Below are 17,717 nucleotides of genomic sequence, written 5' to 3'. Positions count from 1 at the left end.
GAGTACTATTTGTATGGTTGACTTTCAGTTTCACCAAAGTAAATCTTCACATGATATTTTACTTTTACTCAACTATGACTTGTTGGTACTTTTCACACCACTGTATAATATAAACATATTATATATTAACATGAGGTGAAATTGATTTTAAGCAATCTTAAATTGTCTTAAATCAAAATGCAATCGTAAGTGTAACTGCATTGTACTATGTGCGGTGTGTGAAATATTTGGCTATTTAACTGGTCTAAGTGAAATGTATAATTATTTATATACAGAGGAGAGAAAAGATATAGGTGTATAAGTGTTCTCACTCAGAGTCACGGTGACACTTTACCTGGCAATTTTTTATTAAAATCTGCAGGTCAGAGAAATACTGGCAATTTGAGAGGGATAACAACCCAGAGGAAACGAAAACTGGAAAAGAGATCTCAGTAGTGTCTCATTCATTTCTCCTAGACAACTATGAGAGAACTATGTGACACCAAAGTGAGGCTGTGGCTGATTTCTCCTGTTTCTCAATTGTTTCTCCTGAGAAACAGGTGCAGAAAATCTCAACTTGGGCTCCCTGTAAGTTTCAAAGGAGATCTCATCAAGCTCTCAATGAAGTTTCAGAATGTCTCCCCAGTGCTGGAAAGGAGCAAGGTTTGAGCGGTAAAGTCTCAAGTCTCACCTATTGCTCCTAAGGAATTTTAGGAGAAACAAATGAGAAATGTTTGAGACCAAAAAAGACTACAACGAGACTGAAATGAGAACTCTCATTGAGCTCCTTTACGGCTCCATAGCCATAAAGGAGCTTTGAGCAGTAAAATTTTCTATATAGGAAAAAACTATATATTATTGTAATTCTATATTTAAAAAAAACTAACATAAAAAAGACTTTTTCTTTATACAATACATGTTGTTAAGTTACTTCATGTGGCCTTCAAACAGCAGATCGAGGTAGAGCAGATACGTGTAAATCATAACACTGAGTTTAGCAAGGCACATAAAGTTCACAGTGTATCTTGTTTACCGGGACTTGAGCAATAAGGTTATCGGCATGTAATTAGCAACCTGCACTGACCAGAAAGCAATTATCACATACACATATACGAAATGCTTGATTTTTGTATATCATTATTTACATGCGAAAAATTAATAATGCACACAATGGACTGGATTTCTTACTAGCTGTTCGTAATTAAGTACACATTGTGTTATTTGGCATCAGATTTTTCATTAGCAGGAGGCGGGAAAAGGAGTAAATATGCTGGAGGGGCTTCATCTGACTGAGACAGGAAATCTGTGTTTGCCATTGGTGCAGAAGGCAGCGTGTCGTACGCAGGAGCGGTTGGGGACATGTTGAATGCTTGAGAAAAAGGAGGAGGTTGGATCTCTGGGGCACTTGGGGGTGGGTGAAATGTTGGAGCACGAGGTGGAGGATGAAGCGTAGAGGAAGGAGCGTTGTATGGATCTCCATATGGAGAGGCTGCCTGTGGCACTGGTATATTGTAGCGCTGACTCATGTGTGCTGGCTGAGCAGGGTACGCAGGCGGTGGTGCTGAATAACTTCCAGGCTGACCGTAGGGATAGGGACCCCCAGGAACCACAGGGGGATGGAAGTTGCTGTTGCTTGGTCCCCCAAAAGCCCCTGCAGGATAGGGACCCATTGCAACTGCAGTGGGAGGGAAGTCACTGTTGCCTTGTCCCCCAAAAGCCCCGGCTGGATAGGGACCCACAGCTACACCAGGCTGAGGGCCATGAGCTAAGTCAGGAGGAATAATGACCACAGGGAACACGACTTCTGGATCGAAAGAAAAGCTGATGTCCAGGTACACCTGAGGAAAAATAGGACACACAATGCTTTACTTTTAAAATAGAATAGCAAGTGAGTATCTGACAACAATTAAAGGTCTTAATCAATATTTAAGGGTCAATAAACTCAAGCAACAGACAGATCCACTGTTACACCATTACCCACCTTCACATAATATCCCAATTTGATAATATCACAGTTCTGGATCGTTTGAGTCAGATCATGAGGAAGCTTTATTGCCCATTTGACGTCCTTCTGTGTTGTGCCGTTAATACAGCTGTCGGCCACTTTGAAGATTGTGGTTCTCTGTTGTTTTTTACTGTGTGGGGTAATGTACACCACATCCTGGTATAAACTGACTTTGGGTGTCATGTTACTGGAAGAGGCATTGTGGACTTTTGCAAGAACCACCACAGTTTCACCTGTAAGGACGACAACACAATATGTTGGATTAATTTCCGCCTATTCAAATTCAAGTGACATCCAAGACAGTGGGCCGAATGCTCCAGACTGTGTTTTATATAAAGACAGTTTATTATTTTGAGAATGTGAGGTGCAACTTCCTCACTATATACATAATAAACTGTTCTGAAAGCTAACCCAACCCATTTATTACACCAAGCACTTTATTTGAAAATACTACTGTTTCTGACCAAGGCCAGAACAAACATAGTGATTATGATCAATCATGGCTTCAATCATAATCAGGAAACCTCCTAACATTTCACCCAAATTTCAATAAACTCTTGTCTTCATTCTTCATTAAAATCTTTTATGACAACAAACCAAATTGTCATGTGCACGGGTGCATGCTGACCAGGGCACTGGAAATAGATACATCTAAAACTCCTGGGGTGACATGTCAGAAACAAAAAAAGTGGCAAACGTGCATGTAAAATGTTGGCTGTTGATCCCACCATGTTTTAAGAGGAATTTTACTACCTGGGGCATAAACGCTCTTGTCAACAATGACATCCATGTCCACTTTTCTTCTTCCGAAAATCCCAATCTCCTTGTCTGTTGAACCAACTTGGCTTGACTAGAATTTAATAAACATAAATATCTGTTACTATTCATCCACTTTCATTATTAAGGCAATACATTAAATGGTTTCAGTATTACAGTTATCTATCTAGCTATCTAGCTATCATTATTATATGCTGTATAATATTTCTTGTATTGTATTCTATGCTCTGTGCATGTGACATAATAAAGAACCTTGGATATGTAATCTCTGCGCAGCTTTCACTGGAATGACTTTCTACAGAAGAAATGTTAACTGTGAAAACTGTCCATGGCATAGTGTTTCTTTTTTATTTTCCAGAAACAGGAGCTCAAATTTAACTCCAAATTCCAAATTCTAATACGCCACACAGCAGACATTCTGACTTGTCACAGGACAAGCACATGCAGAGCTGACCCTGTTAAAGAGGGCTCTATGTAGGAACCATTTCAATACTGTATTTCTTTAACCATTAATACCGTATTGACCCGAATATAGGACAAGGTTTTTTTCAATGAAAATTATGTGAAAAAGTGGGGTCGTCTCATAATCAGGGTCTAACCGTTGACACTTGCTGATAGTTGTCTGGGTCGCTACACGACCGCAACGGCAGATGGCGCCAGCTTATTGTAGAGACGTCACTGACACTGTGGCTGGGGTTATCTGTCAATCACAGCGGAGAAGAAGTGACAGGAGATGAAAAATGTTGAGACGCGGTGATTTTACAGAGCAAAGTTGATCAAAAGTGGTGCAAGTTAACAGACATCTGAGGCAGAGCTAATTTTAAGATAATGGTAATCAATGCAGCGGAGGCGCCAAACAACTGTCAGCCAGCCAAGAAATATGGAGTTACTGAGTGTAACGTCCGAAGATGGCGGGTCCAAAAAGACCGTCTGAAAACGCTAACAGTAAGAGAAAAGCTTATCGTGGTCCTCTAAGCGACCGCTTCCAAGAAATTAACAGGAGGGTATGTGAGTTTGTTATTGAGAAACACATTTTGGTTATCAGAGTCTTTTTCTGAAGATTAGTCTTGAAAGGAGGGGTCGTCTTATAATCAGGGTCGTCCTATATTCGGGTCAATACGGTAAGCACAGGTTCAGGATAAAGGTAGAAGGTGTAGCAATGTCAGGTGATGCACAAGGAAGGCAAATACATATTTTCTGTGCACAGGAGAGAGGCAGCATGATGGACAAATGCATGTTTGCTTTGACCTTGAAAGAAAATCAACCCAAAATGTGAATCTTGCCTTTCGTTCTAAGTTTATCTGTAACTATGTACATTTACTCGAGTACTGTACTTAAGCACAATTTTGAGGTGCTTTACTTGAGTATTTCCATATCGTAGCATATAACCTGGACAATATGAAGAGTGCACTGTATCATCACATTGCAAGAAAGAAGGCGGTATAGTTTTGGTCAGAAATTAAGAGTTTTGTGTGTCCATGTTTCAATATTGTACGCACATTCAGAGACTGCAGGTTTGGAATGGCCTTGGAGACAAAACATATCTCCTTTTCATCTGTACGGTCCAGCCTCCAACTCCTGCAAAGCCTGGCTTCCAGCTTGTACACGATCTTTCCATAATCCCCCCTGAAGGATGGTGGCATGCTTCTGTAATTGAGAAACAAGGGAGAAATGTTATGTCATCAGAGTCGGCTATTTGGTCGTCTTTGTCAAAAACAAAGACATTGTAATTTTTAGTAAACTGTCTTACCCTGATGGTATGTTCATCCTGAAGTTAAAGACATGGGTTCCTGCGGTGAGTACGGTGCCTGAAAGGGAAAGGATTTTGGTTCTGATGGTAGTCTGCTTCCATCACTATCTGCTAAGAGGTTACTGTTAACCATTAACTTTTCCTCATGCTCTGTAAGTTCAAACTTGAGGAGATTTGCTATAAGTATTTTGAATGCATCAATTTTACAGCCAAACAGCGGTATTGGATGATATTCACCTTGTTGACTGCTGACGGCCTGCAAACCAGTAAGATAACAGTCTCAGATGAAGGTGGCTGATGTTGATCTGATGCGTCACATCTGTTATGCTTTGGCACTTTCATGGCTTGTTACATACCTGGCACCAGTGAGGCTATTTAAGTAATGAAAGATTCTTGTAACTGAGTAGGTAGTTGTATTGCAGGCTACATGGGCTTTTATAGCAGTTACATTATTATTTTTTTTTTACAAAAAGGTAATTTTCCATGTGAAAAAAAACTACAAATGCAAAAACATACCAGCATAAACTGTCAGCTTAAATCTTTTTTTATGCAATACCCAGAATTTCCCAATTGGTGCATCCCTACTTATTATTACCATTTAATGCTTCTATTTCACTGCACTTAGTTTCAATACTGTAGCCTATATTCTGTCCTTCATTAAAGCGGCAATATGAAGCTTTTTCTTTAGAACTGTTGGACTTCCAGACAGGCAATTGGCCCTTTTTGATCTCAACTCACCAAAACTCAAAATACAAACCTATGTTTCTCAAATGTTTCCACGCGCACATGTAAACGTAAAAAGGTTGCTTCCTGCACCTTTACTGTAAAAGCTGTTATGTAGTTATTAGTCAAATTTCATTGTTGGGTCATTCTACAGAAATGTCCACCTGTGGAAGACCAAGATATCTGAAATTTGACTTATTTTTCTCACATGATTCCATAACTCGTGGAATCTATGAATACACACAAATGAAAGTTCATTACTTTTTATGACTCACTGGTGTTACCCTACTCCTTTGACAATATCAATGCCAAATATAGACACAGTTCAACAGTATGACATTGTGTTGTCCATTAAGATCAGTTTGTTTATATAGTTTATTCTGTCAGGATAACAAAGACAGTTTGTTTATTTAGTTTGTTTGGGCATAAAAAAAAAATCAGCCAATGAAAATCTTTCACTTCTGAATAAATCATCTTCCCTGAAACTACATAGTGCACCTTTAATCATTTTTTTTTTTTACCTAATAAAGTGAGTCATACCAGTGAAGCCTCATGCTTCAAGGTTCAAAGAGACACTGGACAAAATGATTTCACTGTAATAACTGTTATATTATTACATCTGTATTTTCTTTTTTACTTATTGATGTGTGATTTCCTCATAAATCATCATAATTTATTTCAAAATAATAAGACTAAGGGATGATGAATTTGAGTATAAATTTCATTTATGAATGTAACTTTAAATGTAATTTTTATCTTACATATGACAGGTATGTATACATTATTGTATTTTAAATGGTAGAAAAAACATAATCTGAAATTAAAATACAGCACAGTGCTTCTATACATAACAATTTTCTGTGGCGACAATATTGCCAGTATAAAGGTTAAGGAGGAAGTAATTGTTCAAATAATCTATTGTTTAATGACAGAATAAAACAAGAAGAAGAAAGAAATAAGTCTCAAGTGTTTTTCAGCTGTCATTTTTTCCGTAAAGCCTCAGGACAGAAATATGGAAGTTTCCACAGAATGACCCTGTTGTGTGTCTGAAGTAAACTTAAACCCAAAGTAGTTCAAATAACCTCCAACTCAGACTGATGCTCACACATCCACGTCTCAATGATAGTATTCCAACAGTTTGAATAATACCTGTGTGTTTGTGTGATTCAGTTTAAGTGTATACTCCTGGTAGATACTTAAGTACTTCTACTTGCTAATAAATGGTTGTATTACTATGAGCAATCGCTACAAATGTTGAAGGATCAGGTGCCGCCACCACAACTGGACAAAAAGTGGAGATAAAGTAGCGTTTAACAGTCGCACCATGTCAGCAGTACCCGGATGGGTCAAGGCATGCATAACTCAAGACATCGCTGCCTACCGTTGGAGTTCTCTGCGATCAAGAACTGCTTCTGTTTGAAACATCTCTTTGTAGCGGTGCACGTTTTTTGGCGATCGCCCTGCTTTTCCGTCCAACGCACATCGCAGTCACCTTTCGCTTTCACAGAGAGACTTTCAACTGTGATCTCCTTAAATAACACCAGTGTTACTTTGCCAACCACAGGGTCCCCCTCCGAAAAAGTCCCTCGGTCATTCAGCAAGTCGTAAGTCATCTTAAAGCTTTGGACTGAAGGCATGTTCGCGGAGGATCGTAAACAAATGAAGGCTGTAACGGTGAAATGACCAGAGACAGCAAAGAGTCGGGACCTCCAAGCTGTATCTCGGTTATTAACCAAGATGGCAGTCCGTGGGTTGTAGGTCAGGACACGCCCTGAGAGTCTGATAAAAGCCCTCTTCTGCCATACACAGGAAGAGAGGGGGGCTCACAAGAAACACGGACCACTCGACCGCTCACTGAAGCCCCTCAAAAATGATGTTACGGAGCCCCCTGGAGGTCAATCACGGGAACACACAGTGACGAAGCAGTGCACACAGGTGGATTAATTGAGCACAGAGATAACCTGTGTGAGGACTTCCGATATGGCCTCTTCACAATAAAAGGACAGTTGAATTACAAAAAGAAAATACTGATCATAGTAGTGATATGATTTCCTTTTCAGGCGAATCATTCAACTTACGCAGCACAGCATATAGAGTATCAAGAATATTCCCTGCAAATAGAAAATAATCAGTAGTCAGTGTAGAGATAATAAGACATCCTGTAGTGACATACGTACATATCATGTGAGGATATACAAACCCGGAGTGTTTTGACGTGTAATTTCTTAAGAGTAAAAGTTTTATAATAAATACATTAAAACATATGAACCGCTGCTGTGAGTGGAATTGTTCTACTTTGTGGTCATACAGGTATTAACGTATTTTCTTCACACTAGATAGGCCATGGTTTAATTAAGCAGTGTCTTAGAATTTTAACAAACAGCCACAGACTTTATTTACCAGTGGCAAAATTGCCACTTCCAATTTTGAAATATTGTGTTCGTCTCTCACTTACCTGCTTGTGGGCATCAGTTCGATTGTAATGAAGGATCATGTTGGCTTTTGTACAACTCCTAAATGTACCGACATTTTTATATCTACAAGAGTGAATTATTATTAGTAAAACGGCTGGGTCTAATTACCTAATGCGCATGCGCACATGGAAATCGTCATGAAGAGGGACAGTTTCGCGCCGCGTCCCCCATGGAGACGAACGGAACCGGAATGTCCTAAGTCACAAAACTTTGTAAGTGCCCCAGTTGCTTTGCAACCTAGTTAGCCAACTTAACTCAAGCTTTCTTGAAAAACAAAACAAAAAAGTTTTTTTGTAAGTGTTGCTAATGTTACCCCTCAGAGGTTTCATTGAAAACTGGTCAAAAAACCTTTTGAAAATGTCGTGTTGGAATTGACTGGAATTATTATATATGGTGATTATAAAGTGTTTTAAAGGTCTGTGAACCCACCTGCTAATATAAGCTAGGAATGTGACATCACTTAACAAGCATGCAGGTGTGTCTGAACGTGTAAGGGGAAAATGTCAAAACTGACAAGGACTCCATTGTTAATAGATTAATACAGGGTAAACATTTACAGCGTGTCTAAAATGTACACTATGTTGTTATCCTTGGTTTTAGGCATACATATTGTGTTTACTTTGGACAAGTTTAAACAATGATGAATACCCAGATCATACAGAAAAGTCACAATTCATTGCAAAAAAGGACATGTAGATGGTGGGGACACCTCCCTATGCATACGTAATGTACAACTGGCCTCAGGAAGATCTTGGAACTAAAAATGTATAATTTTGACTGCGATATGGATTACCTTTAGTGGGAATTAACATTTTTGCATCACAAATGTAATTGTCACTAGAAAAAATATTGAAATGGCATTTCAGCTGTATACCTGAAATGTAATGTGACCATGCCATTAAGTAGTTGCACATATCAGAGCTTTTAGTAAATTCGGACTTCCGAGTTGTTATAACGACTTGGAAGTTGCTTTAAATGCTATTTACAAGTCAGCAACTCGTAATTATGATAACGCACACCTCTCAACCGCTCATGGGACCTCATCCCTTCAAGCTCATTGGAAAGTAAAAGTGCAGACTGCCATTGTTAGAGTCCACAAACTCAGTCCTCTGTTCACTGTCCGTGGTTAAAGTTTTAAATGCTGAAATTACCATCACAATGTTGTGTGTGTTAGTGCCTTCTAAAACACCTCATGTCACTTTCCGTTGTTTGCCCCTCTAAGGTTAATAACCTACTCTCAATCAGATGGTGTGCTGTCAACAGAAGGTGCCATGGAGACAGTTACCCTGCCAATGTGGTGAGTGCAATGTGCGAAGGAGGAAGGAAAAAAAAAAGTCAGGGACACGAGACAACAAAATGCGACAAATTTGAGAAAACAAAAGGACCAACAACAGAAGTATAAAGGGAGAAAAAGTAAGTTTGATATAAGAAGACACTGGAATGAACAGTTCTTTGCTTTAAAGATTGGACAGGTTAGTTCCTGTAGCTGTGTGCTGCTAAATGTGTTTCTGCTTTTTTTGTCTTTGATGTTGTGTTTGCTTGGCATGCAGAGCTACAAACCCAACATCAGTGGTCTGTACAATCTGCATTTAGGCCTATTATTTTATGGTAATATTTTGGTAATGAGACAAGTAAGATTACAGGTCTACACCTCACTGTTTCAGCTGACAAACAGAAATAACTTTTTTACCTGAAATTGTGTTTAGTTGTTTTGAAGGTTTTGTTGCCTAAAGAGATTGTGAATGCTTGTCCATTGTGAATTTGTCCTGTTAAAAGTTCAGTTTGAGACAGAAAGCATTCAAGCATGCTCTTTGTCCATCTAATATGGTAAGAATGCCTTTTCTGAAAGACTTCACTTGGGTGTTGTTTCCAGACTTCTCATGTTTTTGGTGGCAATTCTGATTGAAAGACCATTATATGTCATAAACTCCAGCAATCAGTGTAAGGTTTTTTTTCATTTTTTTCCTAATAATAGAAATTACTCTTCTGAAATTTGAATAGAATAGAAAGAATAGCCTCTGCCTGGACTGAATAGTATAAGAACCAAACCTGTGAAAGTGAAATGTTGGCCACAACATATGAAGAGATGCCACAAGAAAAATGTGTACAAAATGCTTTTGTAGAATCTGTAAGAGTGTGTAAAGTGTCCATTACACACCACGAATCTATTTGTGGTGTGTAATGGAAAATGTAATGGATTATTTTTTATTACAAAACAATCTTGTAGACTGTTCCCTGATACAGTATGTGGATATGCAGGTAGAAAATCTAGGCAACAGCTTGGTGCCAATCGGTTGTGAGCAGGAAACATATGAGTAAATGTGGCAGAAATATAAAAGTAATTAAAAGTAAGAAAAGTGAGCAAATCAAATCCTGCTTAGGGCCCTCATTAAGCTAAGGACAGCCCTGTGTGCTTTGAAACTCATCCACATAAAACAGAGATGAAACTGGCTGTTAGGCAGTGCCTGATAACATTTGTCCATTATGGACTGCGGAGGGCCATCTGTAGCATAATGGCAGATGTGGCTACATATCACAAATGGCCCTCATTAGTACAGAGCTGCTTGTTTTTTTCAAGTTTCTTTGTCTATCAACAAATAACTTCTATTGAACAGTCAAAATACATTTGAAAATGAAAATGTTGTGTTGAGCAGCATACTAGGCAAACATTTGCACTGTTATAAAAGACTTGTTCTTTTGTTATTGATCTATTAATGGCAAAGACTTAAATCACAGCCCTCAGTAGAAGCTCATTAATCTATGCCTTGTATGTGCTCCTAGCTGGATAGGTTGCATCCCTGCATTGGGAAAAACGGTGCCTTGGTCAAGTCCAGTCTTTATTAAGATTAATGAACAGCTTGACATTTTTAGTCCTCTGTCTGAATCAATAATTTTAATACTCATGAGGGCCAATGGGGATCTAAGCTTGCGGAACACACATTGTGGCCACAGGGCGCATGTTAAATGTCCAAGTGGTAATCAATGCAAAGAAATTAGCTATTGATCTCTTATAGTTTTGTAATAGGTTATCTATTGGTTTGCTCTTTCGGAAAATTCCAATATCAGTCGGATGGAATTGTGCTGGCAATATTGCTGTGGGGTATGTGTATGTCTGTGTATGCATGCACATACGCCCTGCCTCCATGTGGGTTTGCATGTGTGTGCAGGGTCACATTCTAATTAGCACAGAGGGCAGATTGTAAATAAACATGTTGAGGAGAATATTGGTGATCTGCATCAGATCCACAGTTCATTACAAATAAGGCTGGGAACTTTAGATTGGTTTTATGCAAGCTTAATGCTGGCTGGAGGACAGTATTTGTAAACAGCTGTTTTAGATAAAAATTGTCCACCATTTTTCATCACACTGTATGTGGGACCATATCTGTCATATACAAGTCATGTACCACTGCAACATCTCAAAACACTTATTGGTGTGTGTCATATAAATGCAGGTGATGAAATACTCTCTAGTTCCTAACCTATGAGGAAACTAATGTCTGTTGTTTAAAAATGTACCAAGCAAACTTTGTTTACCGATCTTATGTCACCTAAAGCAAATCCCTCTTCTCTGTCTGCACTCCCAGGACATACTGTGCAAACTGGATATGATGCTGCTTTGCTGGGGTAGTGGGGAGCTTGGGCAGACTGGACATGGAAGACCAGGGGACATTGGTCTAGAGGAGGCCCATCTGGGAGAGTTCAAAGCAGGACGACTAGGAAGGGTGAAGCTGCTTGCATGTGGATCCAGTCACTCCATTGTGATCACAGGTACAGGTTCCAGTTCCCTTGTGTACTGTTTGTTGTCTTTTATCGAACACTGTGTCATCGTCTAGATGCCATACGTCGTGTTGATATTAGTTAATGCATTAGATTTGAATTTGACTTTGATAACATTAATATGAAAATATATCATATCCCTTCCTCCTGTGATACACTGGTGCCGAATATCGAGTCTCCTCTTGGTGTAAACTTTGTAAAGTAAATCTATACAGGTGAAAAGAATTTAGTGAGCCGTTCTTACCTTTTGATTTAACTTAGCTTTAACTCAATAGCTTTTCTGCTTTCTGGCAGTTTGACCTTTCACTAGTCTATGGCTGTTTTACATTCAAATGATGGAATCTATGTATGTATGTATGTTACTGACATTATCTTGGGGAATGTAATCTCTTAGAACTAAGCAGAATTTTTTACTTTGTGTTATGTGCAATTTATTTTAAATTAGCGAAATGTATGCATTGCCTTTTTTTTTAATAATATAGAGGTAAGTTTATCTTTACCATTCATGTTTTTGCTCACGTTGATGTTTTGCTGTTTTGGGAAATGTCTGCTAGGTATTGCAGTATATGGAATTTATTGGGACAAGCTACAATAGCCAGTCAGATATACTGTTAATAGTCTGATGGTAATTTGCTAAAAGCCACAGTTATCCAGTGAGGCTTTGGAGAGTTTACAGAGCAATTAGCTTAGGGAGACATTTGATCAAACGATGTGTAAGCGACCAAGCCCATAGAATCCATTAGCAACTACCATACATACTCTCTGACATTTGATGGACATGTTTGTCCAAACTAGCTTGTGGTACCATGACTGCAAATACAGGTTTCAGAAAACAGATTATTCTGTACAGGTTAAACACATATAATTTAATATGTGTAGGGTTTACACACCACATGAAGTGTCTACCTCTCTGCCCATGAGGTAATACTGGCCTACTTATTTGCCAATTTGATAGAAACCCTGATCACGAGAAGGGAGGAAGCTCCTTCAGTACATTAGCTGGCAGTAGTCATAAATCAGTAGCCTAGATAAGTCTTATAGATCACCCCAACACAGAGATCCTATACCTCTACTATCATTACAGGGAAAAAGGTGACATTTTTGATTGATTAAAATGGTGCTGGCTAGCTTAGGCTAAATCATGTTAAGTGATGTGACATTGCAGTTTCACATATCATATTTCTGTCAAGACAATGATAGTGGAAGGCATTGTCAAGGCATGATATCTGACAACAGCAGACATCTGGGGGGACTGGAGGAGATTTATTGGAAGGTTTTAGTGGTCTGAGGGAGATGAGAGAGAGTAAAAAGTGGTCCTTTTTTGTGCATTGTCACTTCCAGAGTGACTGTAAATTTTACTCCAGTGCTGTTTGGAATTGGAGACATTTACACATCCTGACAAATTGCCAGCTGTAAAAGTATTTACTGGTCTTGTCCTCCTTTATTCTAGACCATCTCGCAAACACATACCCCCCTCACAGACACAGAAATATTTACCCACAGCAAATTTATGTGACACACGTTTATGTGGTGTACCTGAGCTCTAGCCCAAGATATGTCATAATGGTGTCATGTTTTGAGTACTGGTCTCCTGTTAATGTTTTAATAGAGGAGGTCTCCAGTAGGCCATAATGGGTTTTTGTCAGCGACATTGTCTCTTTGTGAATTTTGGCCATTTTGCCCAGTGAGCTCAGTGAAAGGCTTGTTTATGAAATATTAGTGCAACCCACTGACACACACAGACCCGATGAAAATGCACAGACACCCACCCACACACACACACACCCACCCACACACACACACCACACACACACACACACACACACACACACACAAACACTCTCTCTAACACAACATTAACCATTAACAGAATAAGATAAATCATTTAACGTTTAAAGGTTTTCATCCCAGCAATTATCGCCAACCAGCATTCAATGATCAACCATAAATGAAATTGTCTTAGGGCCAGTTGTCTTGGCAAACTCTCGCTGTGTGTTAATAGTATATGTTTGGTGTCAGTTTTGTATTTGTGTTCAGATTGCAAGTCTGACAATGAATAATTGCTGGTGTAATTTATGACACATTTTATAATTAAAATAATTAGGCTACATGGAACTTATTTTTATGATTATAATAGAATTAGTCATTTAGTCAATTAGTAAATTATTATTTATTTTATGATACACAAATCTTGTCTTCAGATAAGTGTGGCATGATGAGCTTTGAGTAAACTTCGTCTCCTTTGACTTTTTTTCGTCCATGTTGCTCCATGTTTTAGAAAAGCATTATGAATTGCTGCCACTGGGTGGCACTATTAGACTGCCAATAAGAACGTGTATCAACGGAGAGTGGATGGGGGTAGGTGGGAAAAGGGAGGCCCACACTTACCTCACACTCAGACAGAGCTATAATTTACTAATAGTGTGGGAGCCGCCATTGCTGTTATCTTTTAATAGATTTGTATGGGGGAAAGCAGGTGCCTGTTGTTAATGTGTCCAATTGCCCAAGTTGCCTACAGAATTTAGGGCATCCATCACTGTCGTCGACGGTGACACCCTGTCGTTCTACTTCACGCGGCGGGCCGGCCGGGCTGGGCTGGTAACAGATGAGGCTTCTCTCTCCTCCAGACGCCCACAGTCACACAGAGACGACCGCCATACGTGCTTGCGCATGCATACACACACAAAAACCCACACAACTATACCACATTCGTAGAGGGCAAACTAAACTCTCATCCATTTCATCAGGAAATGCATATATTTATAGTATATACAATAGATTTATTTCATGGGAGAAGAAAAGACAGGCATGGTTTCCTCTTAAAATTGATAACCAAAAATTAAGTGAAATAACTTGAATGCTGGAGAGAGAAAAATGTCATTAAAAAAAGAAAATCTCTGTAAACTTTGCCCCCCCACTGCTTTGAATTCTTGAACTTCCAGCTGCACCCTTGAGCTTAGCCAGGGGCACCACGTTGCTTGCAAGTTTGCCCTTCGCCCTGGAAAACACCCCGTGCAGCTGTGTTTCTTTAGACCCGGGCTGAGAGTTGGAGGGTATACAGAGGTGCCTGCTAATACCTTGTTAGGGCTGTTTCAGTTGCTGGGTCTCAGTGAGGTCAGTGTCAGTACTGCTTTAGTTCGAGGCCCTTGATCTGTTCAATGTTGGATGAAGCCAAGGACTCATGTGCTGGCCGCTTGTGACCCACTCTAATTTTGTACAGGAGGCTTCGCTCTTGTGAGTCCCATGGACTGTGTTAGAAGTCAGATTTCTTTGGTCAGAAGTAGTTACTTTGATTTAGGTCTTCGAATGTTGTAGGCAAAGAAATTAGGTTTCACAGAGTGCGTATATATTTCTTAAAGATTTTGTTTCTTAGATTTTTCTGACAGGAGTTGGGAGAGGAGAACTGGGAAGTTAAGTCTTCCTTTTTTTTGGTCACCCCTCGTTTTTTCTTCACCTCTATTTCCTATGAGTTATGAACCTTCGTTCGGCCTTGGTGTCAGGTATTAAACAGCATATATGGGCGATGACCCAGCTTCCTAACCCTCTCTTCCTCTTTGACATCTCTCTTAACATAAAGCAGAGTCCTCACCCTCACCATAATTATAACCGTCATGTTGCACTATTTTCCAGTTATTCCCTATGCATAATGTTGGTAAGCATTGCACCACTTATGAGTTAAGCATTTCTCAGATGCTCCCCTCATTCCTCAGCTAGGAACACAGTTCCTTCCTCGACCTAAAACCATTTTTAAAAATAAAGACTGTAATGACATCATGCACCTGTTAGTGATAAAGAACACAGTCTGGAATTTTTAAAGTGCATAATATTATACCACTCGTCAGTAAAAGGAAGTATTGATAGATCCTCTATTCTTCGACTCATCATAAAAATCCTTCTGCAAACATTGAGAGATATACAGCTCTGTCTATTCAGTTTAATGATGCCCATTAAAAGAGATCACAGCAGACATAGTTTGCTCTGAATTACTTTGCCCTGAAATCCAATACTTTTTTTTTATAAAAAAATTAAATCTAAAGTAACAGGAATGGACAATTGACCTGCCATCCATCCAATCCTTATTGACATTCAGGGCAGAGTTAGAATCTCTGTAGAATCAACATGATAGATAAAGATACAGGCAGAGAGAAACAGATGGAGACAGTCGCAACAATATTCTCATGGTGCACACATGACTATCCCTTTCAAATAACCAGTCATGTCCAGGTTCTACCTTGAGGATAGGGTTCATGCAGACCAGAGTGGCTTCTTCTGTAAATGTATAATTTGCTTGGACTGTCAGGAAACTGTTGTTAATATGGAGACCCATTTTCACATTTTCTCTTTCTTCATGTCTTTCTTTCAAGCCATATATGCCTTTAGGCAAATACAGCTTTACCTATGTATTTTATTGTCTTGTTTAATGTTTGTCAAAGAGCGCAATACTCAGAATAATTCTAGGAAAGTATTGGCCATCCCCCTGCATGACAACTCCAATATGTCTGCTTTGGACCCAGCACAGAGAGGAGCTTTGGTAATAATTCACCATTTAGCTGTGTTGATGTTTTTCTACAATTTCCCAGTTGAGAAAGGTGAGTGGGTGGAAAAAAGGGGGAAAGGGGGAAAAATAACTCCTGTCCTTGCTTCTTTTCCGCTCTCTCCCCGACTGTTCCTTCCCTTTCTTTCTATCTTGCTTTTCCCCTTGATCTCTGCGCTAATTCAGTTGAACAGGTTGAGCATTCAGTTTTGCACTCAGTTCCTTTTTAAGGTTAATCGTAGGACAGAAGTGTTTATGTTGCAGTGATATGGGCTTAACGCTCTCTCAGCGAAGCATGGAGCACTCAAGATATGTAGTTCACCATCTTCATCAAGAGAAATGAAGGAAAAAAAGACAAACGTTATGCAGTACAAAAGATGGGGGAACGTCGTGCCAATTAGCAGCTAATGAGACAAGCTTGTGAGGATATCCAAATCCTCAATGTGTTAACGTTTTAGACCCCCTCCACCCCCCATCGCTCAATTCCTGCAACCTGCGCCTCCCCCATCTGCCCTTGCGGCCAGCCTCTTGTAAGGCAGTGAGGGCACCTCTGAGGCCCTCTGTGTGATTATTCACACATGGCTGTGGCCCTGCTGCTTTGAGCAGCGAATAGGAGGGTAAGAAAGAAATGCCTTGCGTATGGCTAATATAAAAATGCTCAACTGACACATGGCCAAGGCTCTCTTCTTTTTAAAAAAATATAATTCCCCCCCCAACTTTACTCGATCTTCTATAGATGGATAGATTGATCCAATGAGGCACTCTGTCCCTCGCCATCCGTTCCCAATTTTCCTTAATATAGTAAAGCCAGGAATTGGGTGGGTAGGTTGCGGTTGGGAGGGTGGTAAGCAGGGAAACACATTTGATAAGTGAAAAATAATATGCCAAGAGAAAAGCCAGTCATCCCAGTTGCCTTTGACATTCTTTTTATCAGAGATGTCTGTGTTGGAAGTGAAAATAAAATCTGCTTTTGTAATAGAGATCTTTGGACAGCCTTGAATGATTCGCCACTACTCCTTTCCGGCCTCATTTTCTCCAGAGCGCGTATTGGGAGTGTGTTTGGAATCTCAGTGGGGAAAATCAAATGCTGGTTGGCCTGGAAGTGTTGCAGTAAACAGTGAGAAAAAGCAAACACAGGCCAGATCAGGGAATATCATGCAGAGTAATGTTTGGACTAAAAAGAGGAATTGTGTAATGGAACAGCACAAATTCTGCTCTCCAAAGGGACTTCTAATTGATTCTGTGCTTCATTACTGGTTTTCTCAGGGAGAAATGGACAGCTCACTTTATTATGAAAACAGAGCAATAGACATTTAAGTGAATGCCATGGTGATTATTGCGATACCGTTCTCACAGCATTTGGCAGCAGATGATTGCTTTATAGCTTTAGTTTTTTCTTAAATTATATTATTTTTCCATAAAGGTGGCAGGGAGTAGCAGTTTGAATACAACCTTAACCCTGACTGAAACAATTAAATGAAAAGCAAAGAAGTGAAAGAGAGAGGTTTGAGAGCACAGCATAATGCAGAGCTCCACTTGATATGTTATTTGTCGGGGGCAGTACATTTGTGCATGTTAACTAACTGTGCCACTGGACTTGGCCTGCTCGTAATGGGGTTCCAGCGCAAACATTTTCTCTCAGGGATTTCTATTATTAATTCTGTCTGAACACATCCACAAATGAATAATGAAATA

General features: G+C 39.5%; 2 protein-coding genes across 2 annotated transcripts in view; one reads left to right on the top strand and one right to left on the bottom strand.

Moving 5' to 3' along the window:
• Window positions 1-323: 323 nt before the first annotated feature.
• Window positions 324-7,081, bottom strand: LOC115582421 (arrestin domain-containing protein 3-like). The gene is made up of 6 exons (XM_030418393.1): window positions 6,616-7,081; window positions 4,512-4,569; window positions 4,261-4,408; window positions 2,738-2,834; window positions 1,961-2,217; window positions 324-1,817 (listed from the first exon to the last, which is right to left on the bottom strand). Exons 1-6 carry the CDS (start codon window positions 6,869-6,871, stop codon window positions 1,197-1,199), a joined length of 1,437 nt encoding a protein of 478 aa, XP_030274253.1. The 5' UTR covers window positions 6,872-7,081; the 3' UTR covers window positions 324-1,196.
• A 777-nt stretch (window positions 7,082-7,858) lies between these two features.
• The window catches only part of LOC115581217 (RCC1 domain-containing protein RUG3, mitochondrial-like), a 300,274-nt gene continuing 290,415 nt past the window's right edge, over window positions 7,859-17,717 (top strand). The window contains exons 1-3 of the mRNA XM_030416122.1: window positions 7,859-7,920; window positions 8,931-9,005; window positions 11,296-11,479. Of these exons, the coding sequence (XP_030271982.1) occupies window positions 11,317-11,479 (163 nt within the window). The 5' untranslated portion in view covers window positions 7,859-7,920; window positions 8,931-9,005; window positions 11,296-11,316. The remainder of the gene's footprint in view (window positions 7,921-8,930; window positions 9,006-11,295; window positions 11,480-17,717) is intronic.

This window comes from Sparus aurata, chromosome 5, assembly GCF_900880675.1.
Source record: "Sparus aurata chromosome 5, fSpaAur1.1, whole genome shotgun sequence".
In the NCBI taxonomy this organism is placed as follows: Eukaryota; Metazoa; Chordata; class Actinopteri; order Spariformes; family Sparidae; genus Sparus; species Sparus aurata.
The sequence above is the reverse complement of the archived record's forward strand: the minus strand, read 5'-3'. Positions and strand labels throughout refer to the sequence as shown.

Coding starts and splice junctions, on each gene's coding strand:
- LOC115582421 (XM_030418393.1), bottom strand. CDS start 6,871: ATGCCTTCAGTCCAAAGCTTTAAGATGACTTACGACTTGCTGAATGAC. Junction 4,409..4,511: donor AGGATGAACATACCATCAGG/GTAAGACAGTTT, acceptor TCTCAATTACAG/AAGCATGCCACCATCCTTCA. Junction 1,818..1,960: donor AATTGGGATATTATGTGAAG/GTGGGTAATGGT, acceptor ATTTTTCCTCAG/GTGTACCTGGACATCAGCTT.